The sequence below is a fragment of the Eleutherodactylus coqui genome, chromosome 10, assembly GCF_035609145.1.
Source record: "Eleutherodactylus coqui strain aEleCoq1 chromosome 10, aEleCoq1.hap1, whole genome shotgun sequence".
NCBI classification, from domain to species: Eukaryota; Metazoa; Chordata; class Amphibia; order Anura; family Eleutherodactylidae; genus Eleutherodactylus; species Eleutherodactylus coqui.
The window spans coordinates 10634509-10652104 of NC_089846.1; the positions used below are offsets into that span (position 1 = coordinate 10634509).

General features: G+C 49.3%; 1 protein-coding gene across 1 annotated transcript in view; it reads left to right on the plus strand.

The window, feature by feature from the left end:
* HMCN2 (hemicentin 2) overlaps nt 1-17596 on the plus strand; it is a 178269-nt gene that overhangs the window by 145803 nt on the left and 14870 nt on the right. Inside the window, exons 63-73 of the mRNA XM_066580227.1 lie at nt 389-532; nt 1680-1839; nt 2882-3006; nt 3092-3275; nt 11843-11940; nt 13035-13313; nt 13487-13677; nt 15264-15345; nt 15655-15791; nt 16425-16566; nt 16646-16790. Coding sequence (XP_066436324.1) covers nt 389-532; nt 1680-1839; nt 2882-3006; nt 3092-3275; nt 11843-11940; nt 13035-13313; nt 13487-13677; nt 15264-15345; nt 15655-15791; nt 16425-16566; nt 16646-16790 — 1687 coding nt within the window. The remainder of the gene's footprint in view (nt 1-388; nt 533-1679; nt 1840-2881; nt 3007-3091; nt 3276-11842; nt 11941-13034; nt 13314-13486; nt 13678-15263; nt 15346-15654; nt 15792-16424; nt 16567-16645; nt 16791-17596) is intronic.

The window sequence follows — 17596 nt, forward strand, 5'->3', positions numbered from 1 at the left end:
CTGACCTAACTTACATACTGGGTACGCTACAGCATATACATTAGCCTTTCCTTACATGATATTAACCAGATGGAGGTCAAAGCTGTGTTTTTAGCCTCCAACTGGCCACTATGCATCAAGTTATTAGTTTTTCAACTCTGCTTTCCGATACAGAGGGTCACCATAAGTATTGTACATTGCTGTGCACATCTTTATACAGGGGATCCCTGTTGTCACTGTATGTCACAAGCCTCTATCAAATGTAGGCAATCTAAGCATGTACACCCAATGGTAGACTCGGGGGTCACGTATGCACAGCCTAGTGTATGATTTTCCGTGTGCCGCTGCATGACTCCTGGCCATATTTATAATTAATAATTGCAATTCCAACCTTTTTCTTTGCTTACAGAAACTGCCAGTCATTTGGGGGTGATCATAACTGGAAGCCGACTACAGATCAACCGTGTCCAACCTGCACACGCCGGCCAATACACCTGTATAGCACAAAACCCCCTGTCTGAGTCCCGCAAGCACTTCCTGCTGCTGATACAAGGTAATACGTGATCTCAGCCGTGAACGCTCTGGTCTCATGTAATACAGTACAAAGGGGTCGTGCCAAGTTAGGGTCCTTTTAGCCTTAAAGGGGCTCTCCAGGCGGCAGCAGCTGCCAGTGCCAGGCTACACCAGGGTTGGGGTGGAAGCTGCTGCTCCCCCTTTGTAGCGACCAGCGCTAGTAATTGTAGACACAGCTCCCATTGAAATCAATGGGAGCTGCGCTTGTAACTGCAGGCTGGAGCCCACTGATTTTAACGAGAGCTGTGCCTGCAATTACAAGCGCCGGCCACTGCACAGGGGTTCTGCTCCAACTGCGATGTAGCCCGGCACTGACAATGGGTGCTGCCTGGAAAACCCCTTTTAAAGTGCCCGACAATCATCCCAACGATGATCGTTTAGTGAATGGAGGTGGGGCGGGCTGGAGATCACCACCTCCATTCACAAATACTAGGCAGTCGTTCTTAGATAAACAACCACCTATTTACACGGGCCGATCCTTGTTGATTTTTCATCGTTCATCGTTCAGCCGCTGCAGCACTTTACACCGAACGATTCAGATTTACACGATCCAGGGAGAAACTGTGCGATAATTGTTCCAAGTAAAAGGGCCTTTATGACGATATTCCCAGTCATTGGGATAGGGAATAATTTAATGATTGGTGGGGATCTGACCACTGGGACCCCCACTCCCGATGGCCCTTGTATGCACAGAGCGGAGGCTGCACATGCGCGCCACCACTCCATTCACTTCAATGGGAGCGGAGTAGAAGTGTTCAACCCCTTAACATGGACTGTTTTCTTATGTGTTGTAATTAGAGATGAGCGAGTATACTCGCTAAGGCACATTACTCGAGCGAGTAGTGCCTTAGCCGAGTATCTCCCCGCTCGTCTCTAAAGACTCGGGGGCCGGCGGGCGGCGGGGAGCGGCGGGGGAGAGCGGGAAGGAATGGAGGGGAGATCTCTCTTTCCCTCTCTTCCCCCCGCTCCTCCCCGCAACTCACCTGTCACCCGCGCGGTGACGAGTGGGGAGATACTCGGCTAAGGCACTACTCGCTCGGGTAATGTGCCTTAGCGAGTATACTCGCTCATCTCTAGTTGTAATGTCACTTCATTATTTGTTTGCATTGGCCATTTCTATTCTGCAGTCGCCCCAAGAATCCTCGGATCCGACCTGCCCAATGAGCGGATTATCCCGGTCACACATGAGGCAACATTTGAGTGCCAAGCTGAGGGCACACCGCCACCCCAGATATTATGGCTAAAAGATGGAAGACGCCTGGACTCGCTCTTGTTTCCAAACATCTGGTGAGTATGTTGAATTTCGGCATTTTAATTGGATTGTTCTGATTTATGTAAATAGAGTTTCCGACTTGCATAATGAAAATTTAGCAAAATTTCCAGTCGATTTTGTATTGCAATTTCTCACTGTTTTCAATCTCTGCTTGCGGTCAGTGACTGGCAACATTGTTTGCATTCAGAAGTTTGAAAGTCCATCCTGACTAGCTCTTATATTTGATGAGCTTGCTACAATATATCAGTGGTTCAATATATGTGAAGCCCGGATACATTGTAGCAAACCCTCAATTGTGTTTGCAGGACTAGATCAAGTTTTCAGTCTTAGAAAATAAACACAAATTTTTCTATTCACTGACAAGTAATGGACCAGAAATTAGTAGGCGGGGTTTCCACGTGGCACTTTTCTCAGTTTTTTTTCTTGTGGTTTTGTAGCATTTTTCATGTGCTTTTTAGTCTCAAAGACACACAAAAAAAGCATGTATTTTATCGCAGACCGCCACAGCTTTGCAATCTATTTTTTGGGCAGTGAGGCACAAGGGGGCTTTTTTTCTAAATTATGTACATCAGGTTTCTAACATAGAAAAGTCGCAATCTTTGGTGCATGCCATCCTGTGTGCCACCCTTGGCAACTTCTATCATATTTCACCACTTTTGGAAGTGTTGAGATGGGGTGGGGTTTAGCAGTTCATCAAATTCATGATAATTTGCACTAGAAACTGGCGTAAATCATCAGTGTAGTTGGCGTAGATTTCATATTTATCGCCACGTATGCGCCAAATATATGAAGGCGCTTGCCGTAAACGCATGTGGTTTTTAAAATGTGTTTTTGCCAACAATTATAAAGCACATGTAAAAACTTCAATTAAAAAGTGGAAGTCTATAAAAAACCTTATGGAAGGTTGCAAATCGTTTTAATTATGCAGCAACCAAACTTCATTTACAAAAATGGAGCTGCACTTTAACCCATTCACTGCTGAGTGTGACGGAGGAAGAGAAATTAACACTCTGTAGGACTGAGCTGCATATTGATTGTCTTTCACTGCTTCTCTAGGCTTTCTCCGGATGGACGATCCCTGGTGCTCCCCTCAGTCCAAGCCTCTGACTCGGGTCACTATACGTGTCTGGCTCGGAACATCGCCGGAGAAGACACAAAGGCTTTTGTGTTAACCGTTCTTGGTGAGATGATACCTCTGTCAGATGTGGCTGCAATTAGAAAAACACTTCATGTCTGAAACCTTGTGCTTTTTCTTGGTGCTGACAGCCCCCCCAGTCTTTGAGTCTGGCGGCAATGTTTCCGAAACTCTCAGCAGCGCTCCTGGATCACAGGTGACCTTCGAATGCCATGCCAGCGGCTCCCTGCCCATGCAGCTGACCTGGATAAAGGATGGAAATCCGCTGCCCGCTTCTCGCTTCCTCAGAATCTCTTCAGGAGGACGAATTCTCCGGTATGGAACTAGATTTGGCTGCTTACTTTTGCACCATTTTCCCTTCTCTCCTGTTGGCTCCATGCTCTTGCCTGTGTGGATTGACTCTGACCAGGGGTGAAGCTGTCCTTTCACTTTAGGCTACAGTCACACTTGCTGTGGACTTCTGTTAAGGTTTCAAGTTTCTTCCTCCATTATGGGAGCAGGAGCCACCTGCCCAAACGGAATCAAATGGCGCTAAAGAAACCCGCTGATTATAATGGGGTTCATCCAGCCTCTGTTATGACCTTCATCATAAATGGAGCAGGTTTCTGCGCTGTTTTGTACAGGATTTTATACCAGCTCGGTGCCAGAGGCTCTGGTTCAGATGTGAATATGTACAGCTATTCCTTCCCCCACCCCCCATGTATATACATACCAGACTTGGTAAAGCATGCTTTTGTTGTCAATGGAAAGAGAAGAATAAGCCGCTGCCTGTTACTGCTGGCACCAGCTTGTCTCCATTGAGAAAAAAAGAAATTGCTCATTTTGAAATCCCGCAGCCCAATCCTTTTGCCATCAATATAATATTCTACACACCATTGTCAATGATATTGGTGGTAGTGGGACACCTTAAAGGCGTATTTCCAACTCGGGAAATCACCTCCGGCATGTCTCTGAAATTTGCCAGTAGTAGCCACACGTGTGCCTCCACTCCATTCACTTCAATGGGAAGTGCTGGGAATAGCCAAGGCAGTCAGTCAACCAAGTATAAAGAGTCCACAGCACTCGTTTTACGGTCCTGCTGGAATTAGTGACATTCTGCTGATGTGTATGGCCAGCTTGACATCTGCATGGAGTTATGTCGTTGGATTTCTTCTGGGTACTCTGGATTTCTTCTACACTCCAAACCCATTCTGATTAGGTGAAGTGGCTTCCTATTGGCCCTAATGTGTGCATAAATTACAACCCCAATTCCAAAATTTGTGTTTTTTCATATTAGAAGGTGGAAGGGAGATATTTTTTCCATTTCATTAAAAAAAACCAAAAAAAACAAATTTAGTAATTGATGGCAGCAACACATCTCACAAAAGTCGGGACAGGGGTAACAAAAGGCTGCAAAAGTAAATGATACTGATGAGAAAACGCTGGAGAATCAATTTTCTACTAAGTCACAAGGCTGTGTATAAAAAGAACATGTTAGAGAGGCAGAGTCTCTCAGTAGCAAAGATGGTCAGAGGTCACCAATCTGTGAAAAACTGCGTCTGAAAATTGTGGAACGATTTGAGATAAATTTTCCTCAAGGCAAAATAGTGACAATTTTTGAATATCCCACCATCTACAAGACATAATATAATCAAGAGATTCAGAGAATCTAGAGAAACTCATGTGCACAAGGGACAAAGCTGACTGTCAATATTGGATGCTGGAGATCTACGGGCCCTCAGGCGGCGCTGCATCAAAACAGACATGACTCTGTAATACAAATCACTGCGTGGGCTCAGGAGTATGTCCAGAAATCATGGTCTGTGAACACAGTTCACCATGCAATCTACAAATGGAAGATAAAGCTGTGTTATGTGAAGAAGAAGCGTATATCAAAACAGTCCAGAAACACCGGTGTCTTCTTTGGGCCAAAGCTAATTTAGACAATTCTTAACCCCATACTGCATCCATCACAACAGCATGGCTGCACAGAAGAAGAATCCGGGGGCTAAACCAGCCATCTGCAGTCGAAAACTTTCACAAGTAGAAAACATTTACCGCATTATGAAACGGAAATCCCGACAAAGACGACCGAGGACTGTAGAGCAGCAAGAATCCTACATCAGACAAGAACGGGACAACATTCCTCTTCTAAAACGCCAGCAATTGGTCTCCTTACTCCCCAAGAAGAATGGTAGTCACGGCCCCGCCCAACTTTTGTGAGATGTGTTGCTGAAAAAAAATTCTAAATGAGTTCATTTTTTAAAAATTAAATGGAAAAACCTCTCCCTTCCACCTTCTGATGGGTGTTCTATTCTGAATAAAACCTGGTTAGATAAGATTTTCAAATCATTGCATTCTTTTTCTTTACATTTATTTACATTTTACACAGCGGTGCAGTTTTTTTTAAAATTGTGGTTGTAGATTGTGTACCCCAGTGGCTTTAAAGACGGATGAATGATAACAATCTGGGTACAGGAATCAAGACCTTGATACAAGCTGTGCGCCCTGCATATACACTCAGCTGTAAGCACTGTGTATTTCTCGTCCGTATCATTGGGGGCCACAGCCTAGACCATGGGATATAGCCACTGCCCTAGGAGGCGACACTAAGCAAAAAAGTGTTAGCTCCTCCCCACCTGGCTATATCCCCCCTGCAGGCACTCAGCTAATTAGTCTTTAGCTTAGTGTCTGCTAGGAGGCAGACGTGGCTATTCGCGGGAATCCGGGGAGTCGGGGCTTTTCCCTGGCTCTACTGGCCTCCCGGGGGAGACGCAGGCAGGGGGTGTCTCCACCACTACTGCGGCGTCTCACCCAGAGAAGAAAAAGGGGCCCGACCATGCAATGCGCATCTGAGTCGGTTACCCGCCAGCCATAGGGCTCCCCCTCCCTGGAGTAGCGCACTGTCTGACGGTGACGCGTAGGGGGCAGCACTGCTGGAGTGGTCGACGCAAGGCAGGCTGTGGCTCCCAGGAAGACACCCCCCTTGGGACTATGGACGGCGCAGCAAGTATTCCGGCGCAGACAGCGCATACCTTAAGGAGCATCAGGACGCCGGCGGTGGCAACGGCGGTGGCAGCGGCAGCGGCGATGACAGCGGCAATGACAGCGGCGATGGCAGCGGAGATGGCAGCGGCAAAGGCGGCGGCAGCGGCAGCTCTCCCGCCCAGGGATAGAAGCTTGCGTGTTGCAGGACGCCGGGGCGCTGGCCGGCAGGCCACTTCCGGGCACGGCGCTCCGGGGGGCGGAGCGCCGTCGTCACGGCCGGAAAGCGTCACTTCCGGGTCGCGGGGACGCTTCCGGGCCAGGCCACGCCCCCTCCGACCGGGATGAGTTAAAAAGTCCGCATGGACAGAGAAATGGCCGCGCTCCTGGGCACTTCAGTTGCTACACCTCTGAGCCCAGCACCTGCAGCTCTCTGAAGCACACAGCAGCCTTCCAGCCGTGCAGCCCTGCAGCCCTGCAGTTTTCCTCGGCAGTTTCCTTCTGCAACGGAGAAAGCACCCGGACAGCAGCAGCACCTCCTGTCTCGGGCACCAGCAGCAGGAATAACTCCGCAGCAGTCCCTGCCACAGCACCTGCCGGGTCACCAACGCCGCGAGATCGTATGGTACACCAGCGTCGACTTCCGACAGCATCCAAGCGTCAGGACCAGAGGCTCCAGCTGGACCGGGGGAACCGCAGAAACAGATGCTAGACCGGGTAAGCCCTGCCCAAGGCAGCACTTTGCGGTGTTCTCCCCTTGCCCTCCCCGTCCCCCCTGCAGGCATTCCTGTAACGGTACTTAGCTTACCCGCTACCTGGGAATTGTTTTCTGTTGCCATGTCTGACCCTAGATCAGAGGGTTCCAGCCCGGCCGAGGGGAGGGTGAAGCGTGGCGCTTGCACTATCTGCAGCGTTAAGTTCGCTTGCGGTCAAGTCGACCCCCGCTGCGCTAGATGTGCCGCGGTGCGTGCAGCTCCAGGGACCCCGGTGCCCCCCGCCGCCCCTGTGGAGCCAGGGCCCGAACCCCAACGGGCAAGGTCCCTGGCCGCTGCCGTTTCTGGCTGGGCCACATTCTCTGCGGCGATTTTTCGCCGGTTAGAGTCCAGCTCAGACACGTCCTCCTCGGAATATGCACGAGGGAGGGCACGCAAGAGGAGGAGGTCCCGTAGCAGCGTGGACACTCCCCATAGATCGCGCCATACCGGGAGGTCGTCTAGACCCTCAAAGTCCAGACTATCCAGGGACTATCATGGCCATCATGGGTCCAGGGAGTCCGTGCATACTAATCATAGATCAAGGCATTCTTCACGGTCCCGGTATTCTGCGAGACCAGCCCGGGCTCGCCATGAGTCCCCTCGAGCATTTTGCTCATGGGCGCCCCGGGATACGGCGCAAGCGGCAGGCAAGGGCAGTGGGTCTGAATACTACGACCACTCTGCAGGCTCGTCAGTTTCGGAACTAGACGAGGAACAGGTGTCGCCTAGCCAGCCTAATATACGGCCTGGTAATATCCATAAGAGAAACCCTCCAAGTAATGGAAGAAACAGTGGAGACGCCTCCTTCCGCGGTGTCATGTAGACAGCGACAGGTCTTCCCAGACCATCCGGATTTTTCGGAGGTCCTTAACAGGGAATGGCAGAACCCGGATAAGAAATTTAGGCAATCCGGGAAGACTCGGAAAAGTACATATCCATTCCCAGGGGGCCTGAAAAAGGGTTGGGCGGTACCTCCGGTAGTTGACCCGCCAGTGTCGCGACTGTCTAGAAGTTCAGCACTGCCAACAGCCGAGGTAGCAATGCTGGCTAATCCTCAAGACAGGAAGCTGGATGAGTGGGCAAAAACCGTGTTTTAAGCCACAGGCACCGCCTTACAGCCGATGTTTGCGGCCGCATGGTCGGCAAGGCATCCATAGCCTGGGCCAAGCAGCTACGGAGAGACACTGTAGCAGGCTCTCCACCAAATGGGTTGCTCAAACCAACAGACAACGTCATACAGGCAAACAAATTTGTATGCGCAGCAGAACTAGATGCAGCCAAGTTCGTCGCCCGGGCGTCCGCTGCATCGGTTGCGGCAAGGAGAACTCTCTGGCTGAAAAAGCTGGTCAGCAGATACAGCATCCAAGATGGCCCTAACGAAATTGCCATTCGAAGGAAACAGGCTGTTTGGACCTAAACTGGATGACATGATAAAGGACGCTACAGACGGCAAGAGCACGTCGTTACCACAAATGCCGGCAAGAAAGGAGAAGGTTCCACTAAAAAAAAAAAAAAAAAAAAAAAAAAAAGGAAACCATTTGTTGTAGATCCTTTCGGCGTTTTTCATCCCGCCCAGGGTCGGGGCAGTGGTCCTAGTCTACAAGAACCCCGACGGACGCAAAGAGGGGCCCCTCTTTCAAAAACAAGGCAAACTTGGCGATCCCGACCCGGAACATCTAAAACAGCGGGATCAGAGAGCGCGGCATGAGATGCTGCCCCCACCCAGTGTCACCACGGGGGGGGGGGCAGGCTCTTCCAATTTCGGGAGACATAGGGGAGGCGCATGAGCAACAAGTGGGTGCAGGAAATTGTGACATCCGGTTACGCAATCGAAGTCACGACTCTCCCACGGAATGCATTCTGCAGGTCCGGAGTGCCTACCACCCCGGAAGGAGTAGCCAACCGACAGCAGGCAGGGCGGAACCTTCTGGCACAGGGGGTTGTGAAACCGGTACCGGGGGCACAAGAGAGGCAAGGGTTCTATTCGAATCTTTTTTCTTGTACCCAAAAAGGACGGCAGAGTGAGGCCGGTACTGGATTCAAGGAGGTTGAACCAATTCATCAGAACAAAACATTTCCGGATGGAGCCAATCAAGTCCGTGATAACCTCCATGCAACCAGGCGAATTGCGGTCATCAATAGATATCAAGGACGCTTATCTCCATATCCCGATTCGGGAAACACATCAAAAATTCCTTCGTGTCGAAACACAGGGAAGGCATTTTCAGTTTACGGCACTGCCATTCGGCCTGTCTACCTCTCCAAGGGTCTTTACGAAGGTACTAGCAGCAGTGATGGCGCCGCTCCAGGCGGAAGGTATATCAGCCATTCCATACCTGGACGATATACTAATAAAGGCACCGTTGGGGGACGGCAACATCAAAAGCTTACACGTCACGATGAAGATTCTAGAAGAATTCGGCTGGATAGTGAACCGCGAAAAATCATGCCGAATACCGACGCAACACTTGGAGTATTGGGCATGATATTCGATGCCAGCCAGCACCGGGTCCGACTACCTCAAGCAAAGGTAGACAAGCTCCGGCAGGGGGTCCGGTCCCTAATACAGGGGAAACCGTTAACCCTCAGAATGGCTACCCTGGGCCAGATGGGGCAGCATTCGAGGCGGTTCCGTTTGCCCAGTTCCAGTCAAGGAAACTACAACACTTGATATCGGCACGCTGGAATAGGGTCCGGATGACCCTGGAACAGCGAATCCAGATAACCCCTCAACTCCAAAAGTCACTGAAGTGGTGTCGGGGACCTGGGAGACTTCAGGCGGGATGGCCTTTGAGCTCAAGTCGCTGGACAGTAGTGACGGCGGACGCCAGCCTTTCAGGTTGGGGCGGAACACTAGGGGACCAGTCGGTTCAAGGAGTGTGGTCTCAAAAAGAGACAAGGCTACAGATTAACATCCTAGAGTTGCGGGCCATCTACCTGACTCTCCGACACTTCGGGCCCAATCTCAAGAGAAAGAAGGTACGTGTTCAAACGGACAACACCACAGCGGTGGCCTATGTCAACCGACAAGGAGGAACAAGGAGCGTGTCGGTAATGAGCAAGGTAACAGGCATACTAGCGTGGGCGGAGAAGCATCTGAGCTCGATGTCCGCAGTCTACATTGCCCGGAATAGAGATAACTGGGTGGCGGATTACCTAAGACAAGAAACAGTGGATCCCGGCGAATGGGGGCTGCACCCAGAAGTATTTCGGACGATATGCCGGAAGTAGGGCTCGCCAGACGTGGACCTCAGGGCGTCCCGACTAAATTACTAGCGACACTCATTTATGTCCCGAGCGCGGGATCCACGAGCAGCGGCAGCGGAGGCGCTGACCATTTCGTGGGAGGAGTACAAGCTCCTATACGTATTTCCACCCATTCCTCTCATACCGAGGATCCTAGGGAACATCAAGCAGGAAGGATGATCAGCAATATTAATAGCACCAGACTGGCCAAGAAGAAGCTGGTACGCGACCATCATAGAAATGCGGCTCGACACACCGTGGCATCCTCCAGAGCAAAGAGACCTGCTATCCCAGGGGCCTTTTTTTTTTTTCTACACCCAAATTCCAAGTCTCTACATTTGACGGCTTGGCCGTTGAGACCGAGGTGTGGAGGAGGAAGGACTATTCGGAGAAGGTTAGCCAGACTATGATACGGGCCGGAAAACCAGCCTCATCTGCAATTTATTGTAGAGTCTGAGAAGCGCTCCTTCACCTGTGTGAGGAGGGGCGGGTACAACCGATACAATTGTCGGTGGCCGGAATTCTTGCATCCCTACAATCAGGCCTCGAGGTAGGATTGAGGGTAGGCTCGTTAAGGGGACAGGTGTCGGCATTAACGGTACTGTTCCAAAAACCAATCGCAAAGAGGATGGCAGTACGTACATTCCTGCAGGGAGTCGTCCATACGACACCCCTGTTTAAACCCCCGGTCCAAACTTGGGACCTTAATCTCGTGTTGGACACTATGACGGGCCAGCCGTTTGAGCCGCTGAAGGAGATTCATATGAGACTACTGGCCTGGAAGGTGGGATTCCTCGTCGCCATTACGTCAATCCGTAGGTTCTCGGAGCTGGCGGCTTTGTCTCTACAGGCGCCATATAGGACCGTCCACCCGGACAAAGTAGTGCTGAGGCCATCACCCGAGTTACTACCAAAGGTGGTATCTCTGTTGTCAGACTAATGAAGAAAATTGTCTTGCCTTCTTTTCGTCCAGATCCAGTACAAAAAAAAAAAAAAAAAAAAATATATATATAATAAATGCTGCACCACCTTGGTCGTGGTAAGGGTGCTGAGGATCTATGTGAAAAGAACAAAGACGTTTCGTAGGACCGACACCCTCTTCGCTAGTCCGAAGGGGACCCGAAGGGGCTTGGCAGCCTCAAAAGTCATCCTATCCAAATGGATAAGGTCCCTGATAACAGAGAAGTATCGCACCTCAGGGCGCTTGCCGCCATGTCGGGTTACGGCCCGCTCCACACGGGCGGTAGGGGCTTACCGGGCAGTCCGTCACGGAGCCTCAGCCCGTCAGGAGGGTAAGGCAGCCACCTGGACTTCCTTACATATGTTCTAAAAATTTTATAAGGTCCACACAGCTGCATCATCCGACGCCGCTCTTGGCCGGAAGAGCTTGCAGACGGCGGTCGTTGACCGCACAGCCGAACTCTGAATGCCCACCCAATATATTGTTTTCGGGACTGCTTGTGGACGTCCCATGGTCTAGGCTGTGGCCCCCAATGATACGGACGAGAAACAGATATTTTTGGTATAACTTACCGTAAAATCTCTTTCTCGTCGCGTTCATTGGGGGCCACAGCACCCACCCCTTATTTATTTAGGCGGTTGCTGGAACTTTCTGTTCTTCGGTCATGGTTCGGCAGAAAATTGTGCCAAAGAGGTTGTTTTTGGTATGTATAAAAACATAATATGTATAATCGTACTCCCACTGGCTTCCTACTGCTTGCAGACAGACTAATTAGCTGAGTGCCTGCAGGGGGGATATAGCCAGGTGGGGAGGAGCTAACACTTTTTTGCTTAGTGTCGCCTCCTAGGGCAGTGGCTATATCCCATGGTCTAGGCTGTGGCCCCCAATGAACGCGACGAGAAAGAGATTTTACGGTAAGTTATACCAAAAATATCTGTTTTCCTTCTCACTGGCAGGATATCCCATGTACAAGTCTCAGATGCAGGAGTGTACACATGTCTAGCATCAAGCCCTGCTGGAACTGCAGAGAAGAGCTTCACCCTCCTGGTAGAGAGTAAGTCCTGAGTTGTGCATATTTCCTTTTGCAATAATCCCAAGTTTGTAGAAGAGATGTATTCTATGTGTTATATTATACACTCATTGGCAAAAAATAATGCACCAAGAATTCAATTCAATGTACAATTCAGAGGAGGCTCTAGTCTGGATAAATGATGAGATCTAGTTGGGCACGGAGGCATACAGGTTCTGTATGTTATCCTGCGGCACATTTGCCCACAGATACGGTATTGCAACTGGGCCTCTAGATCCTGCACACTCGTAGACTGCCGATACTGGCTCCTCAGTAGGTCCTATAAGAGTCCTCATCTGTATATTAGGGGCACTTTATCCAGTGAGAAGCACAGAATTACTTTTCTATTCCCTATGCTTTGCCTTTCTGCTTCTCTCTCTTTCTCTTCTTATTTCTTTAAGTATGAATATCCTCCTTTCTCCAGTTACTATTTCCTCAAGCTATTCCGTCTTCCTTCAAAAACTGATTCCTTTCTTAAATTCTTTCTTTGTGTAGCAACTGTCCTGTTTGTACTTGCTCTTCATTCCTTCTCTCCTGCTTCTTCTCCTATCAGAACTACATCTTGTCTTCCTCTTAGAACCCAGAACTCTCCCTTAGATACTCCCCTCTCTCTTTTATCTGTTTCTCCTAAACCAACCCATGCGTGAGACTTATCCCCCAATCCCAGGGCAACTATCTTCTGACTCTCTAACTGTCCAGTAGGGCTAGGATAGGGTTTGTAGCACAGAAGGAGTGACAAAACAAGCAAACTATACATTCTTAAAGGCATACACCTTCTCCTTGAAAGTAACCACATTATGGAGTGTATAAGTCTCGTACACTACACATTGTTTCCCAGAATCCCTACCAATGACCCAGAGATGGCGCTACTGAACTGTGGGGCTAGGATTGCAGAGTACAGTATTGTGAGAGACACCAGGATTTTGGTGAAAGGTAGACCCTTCAAATTCACTCTTAAATAGTATCCAAAAGCAACTGGGATACGCAAAGAAGAGGCGTTACACATGTGTGACCTTATATCTATGTGCTGGCACCATTCATGGTATGTGTATTTTAGGACTATATGTGTTTTTTATCAGCCCTACCAGTGGTGGAGCAATCAGACAGTACAGAAGAGGTCACCGCTGTCCAGGGATCTTCTGTAACATTCACTTGTGAAGCTCACGGGTCTCCATTACCTTCACTGTCATGGGAAAAAAATGGCGAGCCGCTGAATCTCCAGAGTAACCTCCTGCCCAATGGGCTTGGAACCCGACTCTATCTGGAGTCCATCCATGCCGGAGACTCTGGTCTCTACTCCTGCACAGCCCTCAATGTGGCCAGGAAGGTCAGCAAACACTTCCGTCTTATAGTGCTGGGTAAGTGCATTAGAGAATTCTTGACCATATGTGAACGAGGGTCTGGGCTCCGTCTGTTTCTGCCCTCCAGCACCTCGGATGGATAATTCTGTTCCTTTTATAGTCATTCCTATTGTATCTGTGATGCGAATCATATAATGTTTTAACCAGTGCGTTCATTTTCCGTATCCTAGAACCACCGAGGATTGAAGGTCCTGCTCATCCAGCGGAGGTCGCAGTGACCCTGGATGAACCATTGGAACTGATGTGTAATGCAGTAGGCTTTCCTGCTCCAGAAATGACTTGGGAGAAAGATGGACGACCTTTATCGCGGCCAGACTTTCTTTCAAGAAACGGGACTATCCTAAGGATCGAAAAAGTGAAAGTAAGGAGAACTACATCCATAAAAACTCCTTATCACTTTTGGAGTTTTTTTTTAAGTGACCTGTTACTCTCTCATCAAGTAATTATAGCAACTAGTGATGAGCGAACATACTCGTTTAGGGCGATTTCGCACTCGAGCACCGCTTTTTTTCGAGTAACTGACTACTCGGGCGAAAAGATTCGGGGGGCGGCGTGGTGGAGCGGGGGGTAGCAGTGGGGAACAGGGGGGAGCTCTCTCTCCCCTCCCACTCCCCTCTGCAACCCCCCCCCGCTCACCCCCAGCGCCGCCCGAATCTTTTCGCTCATCTCTAATAGCAACATTAAATCCAATGACTTAATTCAGTGGGGATGTCCTCTCTGATTGGAGTCACTTTTTTCTTTGTCATCTGGCCCAGACCTCTTTTTGCTGACTTCTTTCAACTACAGCTCATCTCTGCATAATTTAACGCACAGCTGTTTTTGGCTCCTCAGTTTTCCATCTTATTCCCACTTTTCCCAACTCTACAGAAACTCTCCATCCATAGTGCTGTACATAGTAATGGTGCCTCTTTCTGTGCCCTACAAAGTAACAGTGCCTCCTCTGTGTCCACAGTCATAGTGCCCCCATACAGTATTAGTACCCCCTTTGAATCACCAATCATGAGTAGTGCCCCTTTGAGCCCACATGCAGTAATAGTGCCCCCATACAATAAAAGAACTGCCCTTTGTGCCCATGAACAGTAATAGTGCCCCTATTGTGCCTCCATACAGCACTAGTGCCTGCATTTTATCCGCATAGAGTAACAGTGCCACCATGCAGTATAAGTGCCCCCAGTGTGCTCCCATACAGTAATAGTATCCTCTGTGTGTCTTCCAATGTCAGTAGTGCCCCCATACAGTAAGGCTGGGTTCACACGGGACGGATTTGCCACAGAAATTCCGTGCAGAATTTCTGTGCGGAAAATTCGCCGTGGCTCCTAATCCCAGGATTACCCAGCCATGTGGATGAGATTTTGCAAAAATCTTGTCCACACGGGGTGGCCAATCCGTCGCAGCAAAGCTGGGCGGAACCGGCGATGTGGCGCAAAATTGACAGCCGTAGCATATCAACTTTTTTTTTTCATTGCGACCTCACTCTTCTCTATGGGGAGAGAAAGCCGCAATGAAATGCCGGCGGCCGAACCGCTCCAAAATCCGCAGCGAAAAGCAGTGGGTTTTGAGGCTGCTGCTCTCCCGCAGAAATCTCGCAGCTTTTCAGTGCGGCCAAGCTGCAAGATTTCCACGGGATTTCCGTCCTGTGGGAACCCAGCCTAAGTGTCCCCTTTGTTTTCCCAAACAGTAATAATGCCTTCAGTGTGCCTCCATACGGTAATACATTACACAATACATTGTACCCTGACATCACAAAGCAAGCAGCTTTTAATTTTCCCACCCTAGAGTAAATGAACTGTAATACCCATGTCACTGTGTGAAAGGTCCTGCAAGGGCCATAGTGAAGCTTCCCCTATGACACTGTCTGCACTTCACTCACATGACAGAACACCATTATATACCATGATGCTGAAAATGTAAATAATGTAAACCTATGTAATGTATCTATTGCTGTAGGCTGAAGATGCAGGAATCTACGTCTGTGTGGCTAGCAGCATGGCTGGAAGAGATACCAGAGCAACGTGGGTGCGACTGAAAGGTGAATCCTCTTGCAGGTTGCGTGAAATATTTTGTGCATATAGAGAAGATGTCTGCCAGTCATATTCATTAAGGGTAGCGATTTTCCTTAAAGGGATTGTCCAGGGTTAGAAAAACATAAGTGCTTTCTTCTAAAAACAGCACCACACTTGTCTATAGGTTGTGTGTGGTATTGCAATTCATCTTCATTCACTTCATTGCAGCTACAATGCCATATACACCCTGTGGACAGGAGTGGCGCTGTTTTTAGAAAACAGCCATCTTTTTTCCTATACTGGACAAGCCTTTTAATGTATTTCCATTTTTGCAGTTCCTCCCAGTGTCATCGGTCCTGATGAGCCTCGCTCACTCTCTGTGTCCATTGGAGGACAGCTAGTCCTGGAGTGCAGGGTGGAAGGAGATCCTGTCCCCACTATTCAATGGTTTCGAGGAGAAACGCCCCTCCAGGTATGATTTAAAGCCTGTGGGTTGAGTCTTATGTTAATAGGTTGGAGAGGGCCCTACATATCTGGATAATACTGGTTTGGACACATTGGGTGGGAATTAGTTTGCGACTTGTGCCGGTATCTATGCACGGAATCTGGTTCATGCTGTATTCATGTTCTGAGCCTGGTTCTGGTACAGTACTTATTCAGCTGTCCTGGTGTGGGTATGCTAATATCTTGCTGTACAAGCAGAATAAAGGCAGACTGCCTATCAGTGCAATAAATTTATAGCTTTGTTTTTTTGATGACGGGGGAGGTGCAGAAAACCTCCCGCTCAGGGTGCTCTCTAACCTAAGGCCGGCACTGCTGGGATAGATTTCCACTAGAATTTCCATCAGCTGTTAATTATAATAAACCTGAAGGGACGTGGCCACTAAGTCCTGTCACTTTAAATAAAGGCAAAGAACGTGTTAAAAATACATTTATTTTTTTAGCAAAATAGGCGTGCACAAAATTGGCTAATTTTTCTGCCAGAAAACTGGTGGAAGTTGCATGATAAATCCCCTCTAAGTCTTAATAAAGTCTCCTATTGAGTCCGTACGTTTCTAGCTATCACAATGTGAAGACCTCACCCTATCTTGTCCTGTCGCTCCAGTTGGATCGACGCATCCAGCTTCTGTCCAAGGGCCGTTACATCCAGATTCACAGCCTGCAGGCCTCGGACAGCGGAGAGTACACCTGCGTCGCCTCAAACCCAATAGGCACAACCAGCCTGAAGTTTACAGTGGAGATACTAAGTGAGTGACTATCTGCGGTCGTGCAGCAACGTCTTATGTGTTTGCGATAAGGATCGTCAGGTCATGCTTTGCATTGCAGTTGTGCCGTCTATCTTGCCCGGACCTTCTGTGGTCAGCACCTCTGTAAACCAGACAGCCGTATTACCATGCTGGACGGAGGGTCTCCCACCACCAACTGTGACGTGGAAAAAGGATGGTGGTCTGCTGTCTGTGGAGACTTCCAGGTAACGTACCCCGATCTCTGAGAGTCCTCCACTTGTTTCTTTCTATAATGATACTAAGGCGACCTCACCTCTTGTTCCAATCCATCCTGAATGCGGCAGCCAGGCTCATCTTCCTGTCCAGCCGCTACGCGGATGCCTCTGCCCTGTGCCGGTCACTGCACTGGCTGCCCGTTAAATACAGAATACAATTTAAACTCGCCACCTTCATCCATAAAGCCCTCCACAGTGCAGCGCCCCCCTATATTGCACCCTCATCTCAATCCATCACCCAGTCCGGGCTCTCCGCTCTGCTAACAAAACTAGACTGCGCACCCCTCTAACTCAAACTTCTCACTCCCGCCTCCAAGACTTCTCCAGAGCAGCACCGGTCCTCTGGAACGCACTACCAAAGGCTACCCGGGCAATCCAGGACTCGCAGAGCTTCAGGCGTGCTCTAAAAACGCACCTCTTCAGGGAGGCATACCGCATTCCCTAGACAAACTCCTCTGTATGCTACTTGATAACATGCTTCCTGACCTACTGACTGCAATCCCTGCTAGCCATCATAAACCACTCCTGCAGTCATAACGATTCTGCCGTCACATGGCTAAATGTCTGACCATTGTCTATGTGTATAGCATCCCTCACTCTCCACCCCGCCATACAGTGCACATCTCCAGCCCCTTGACCTTCTGTATCCCCCCATTACTTGTAGTATGTAAGCTCGTTGGAGCAGGACCCGCACCCCTATTGTTTCCATCAATTGATTACTATGTAACCGTGGTTCTGTAAGTTTGGTATGTTTGTCTTTCTGTATCCCCCTGTCT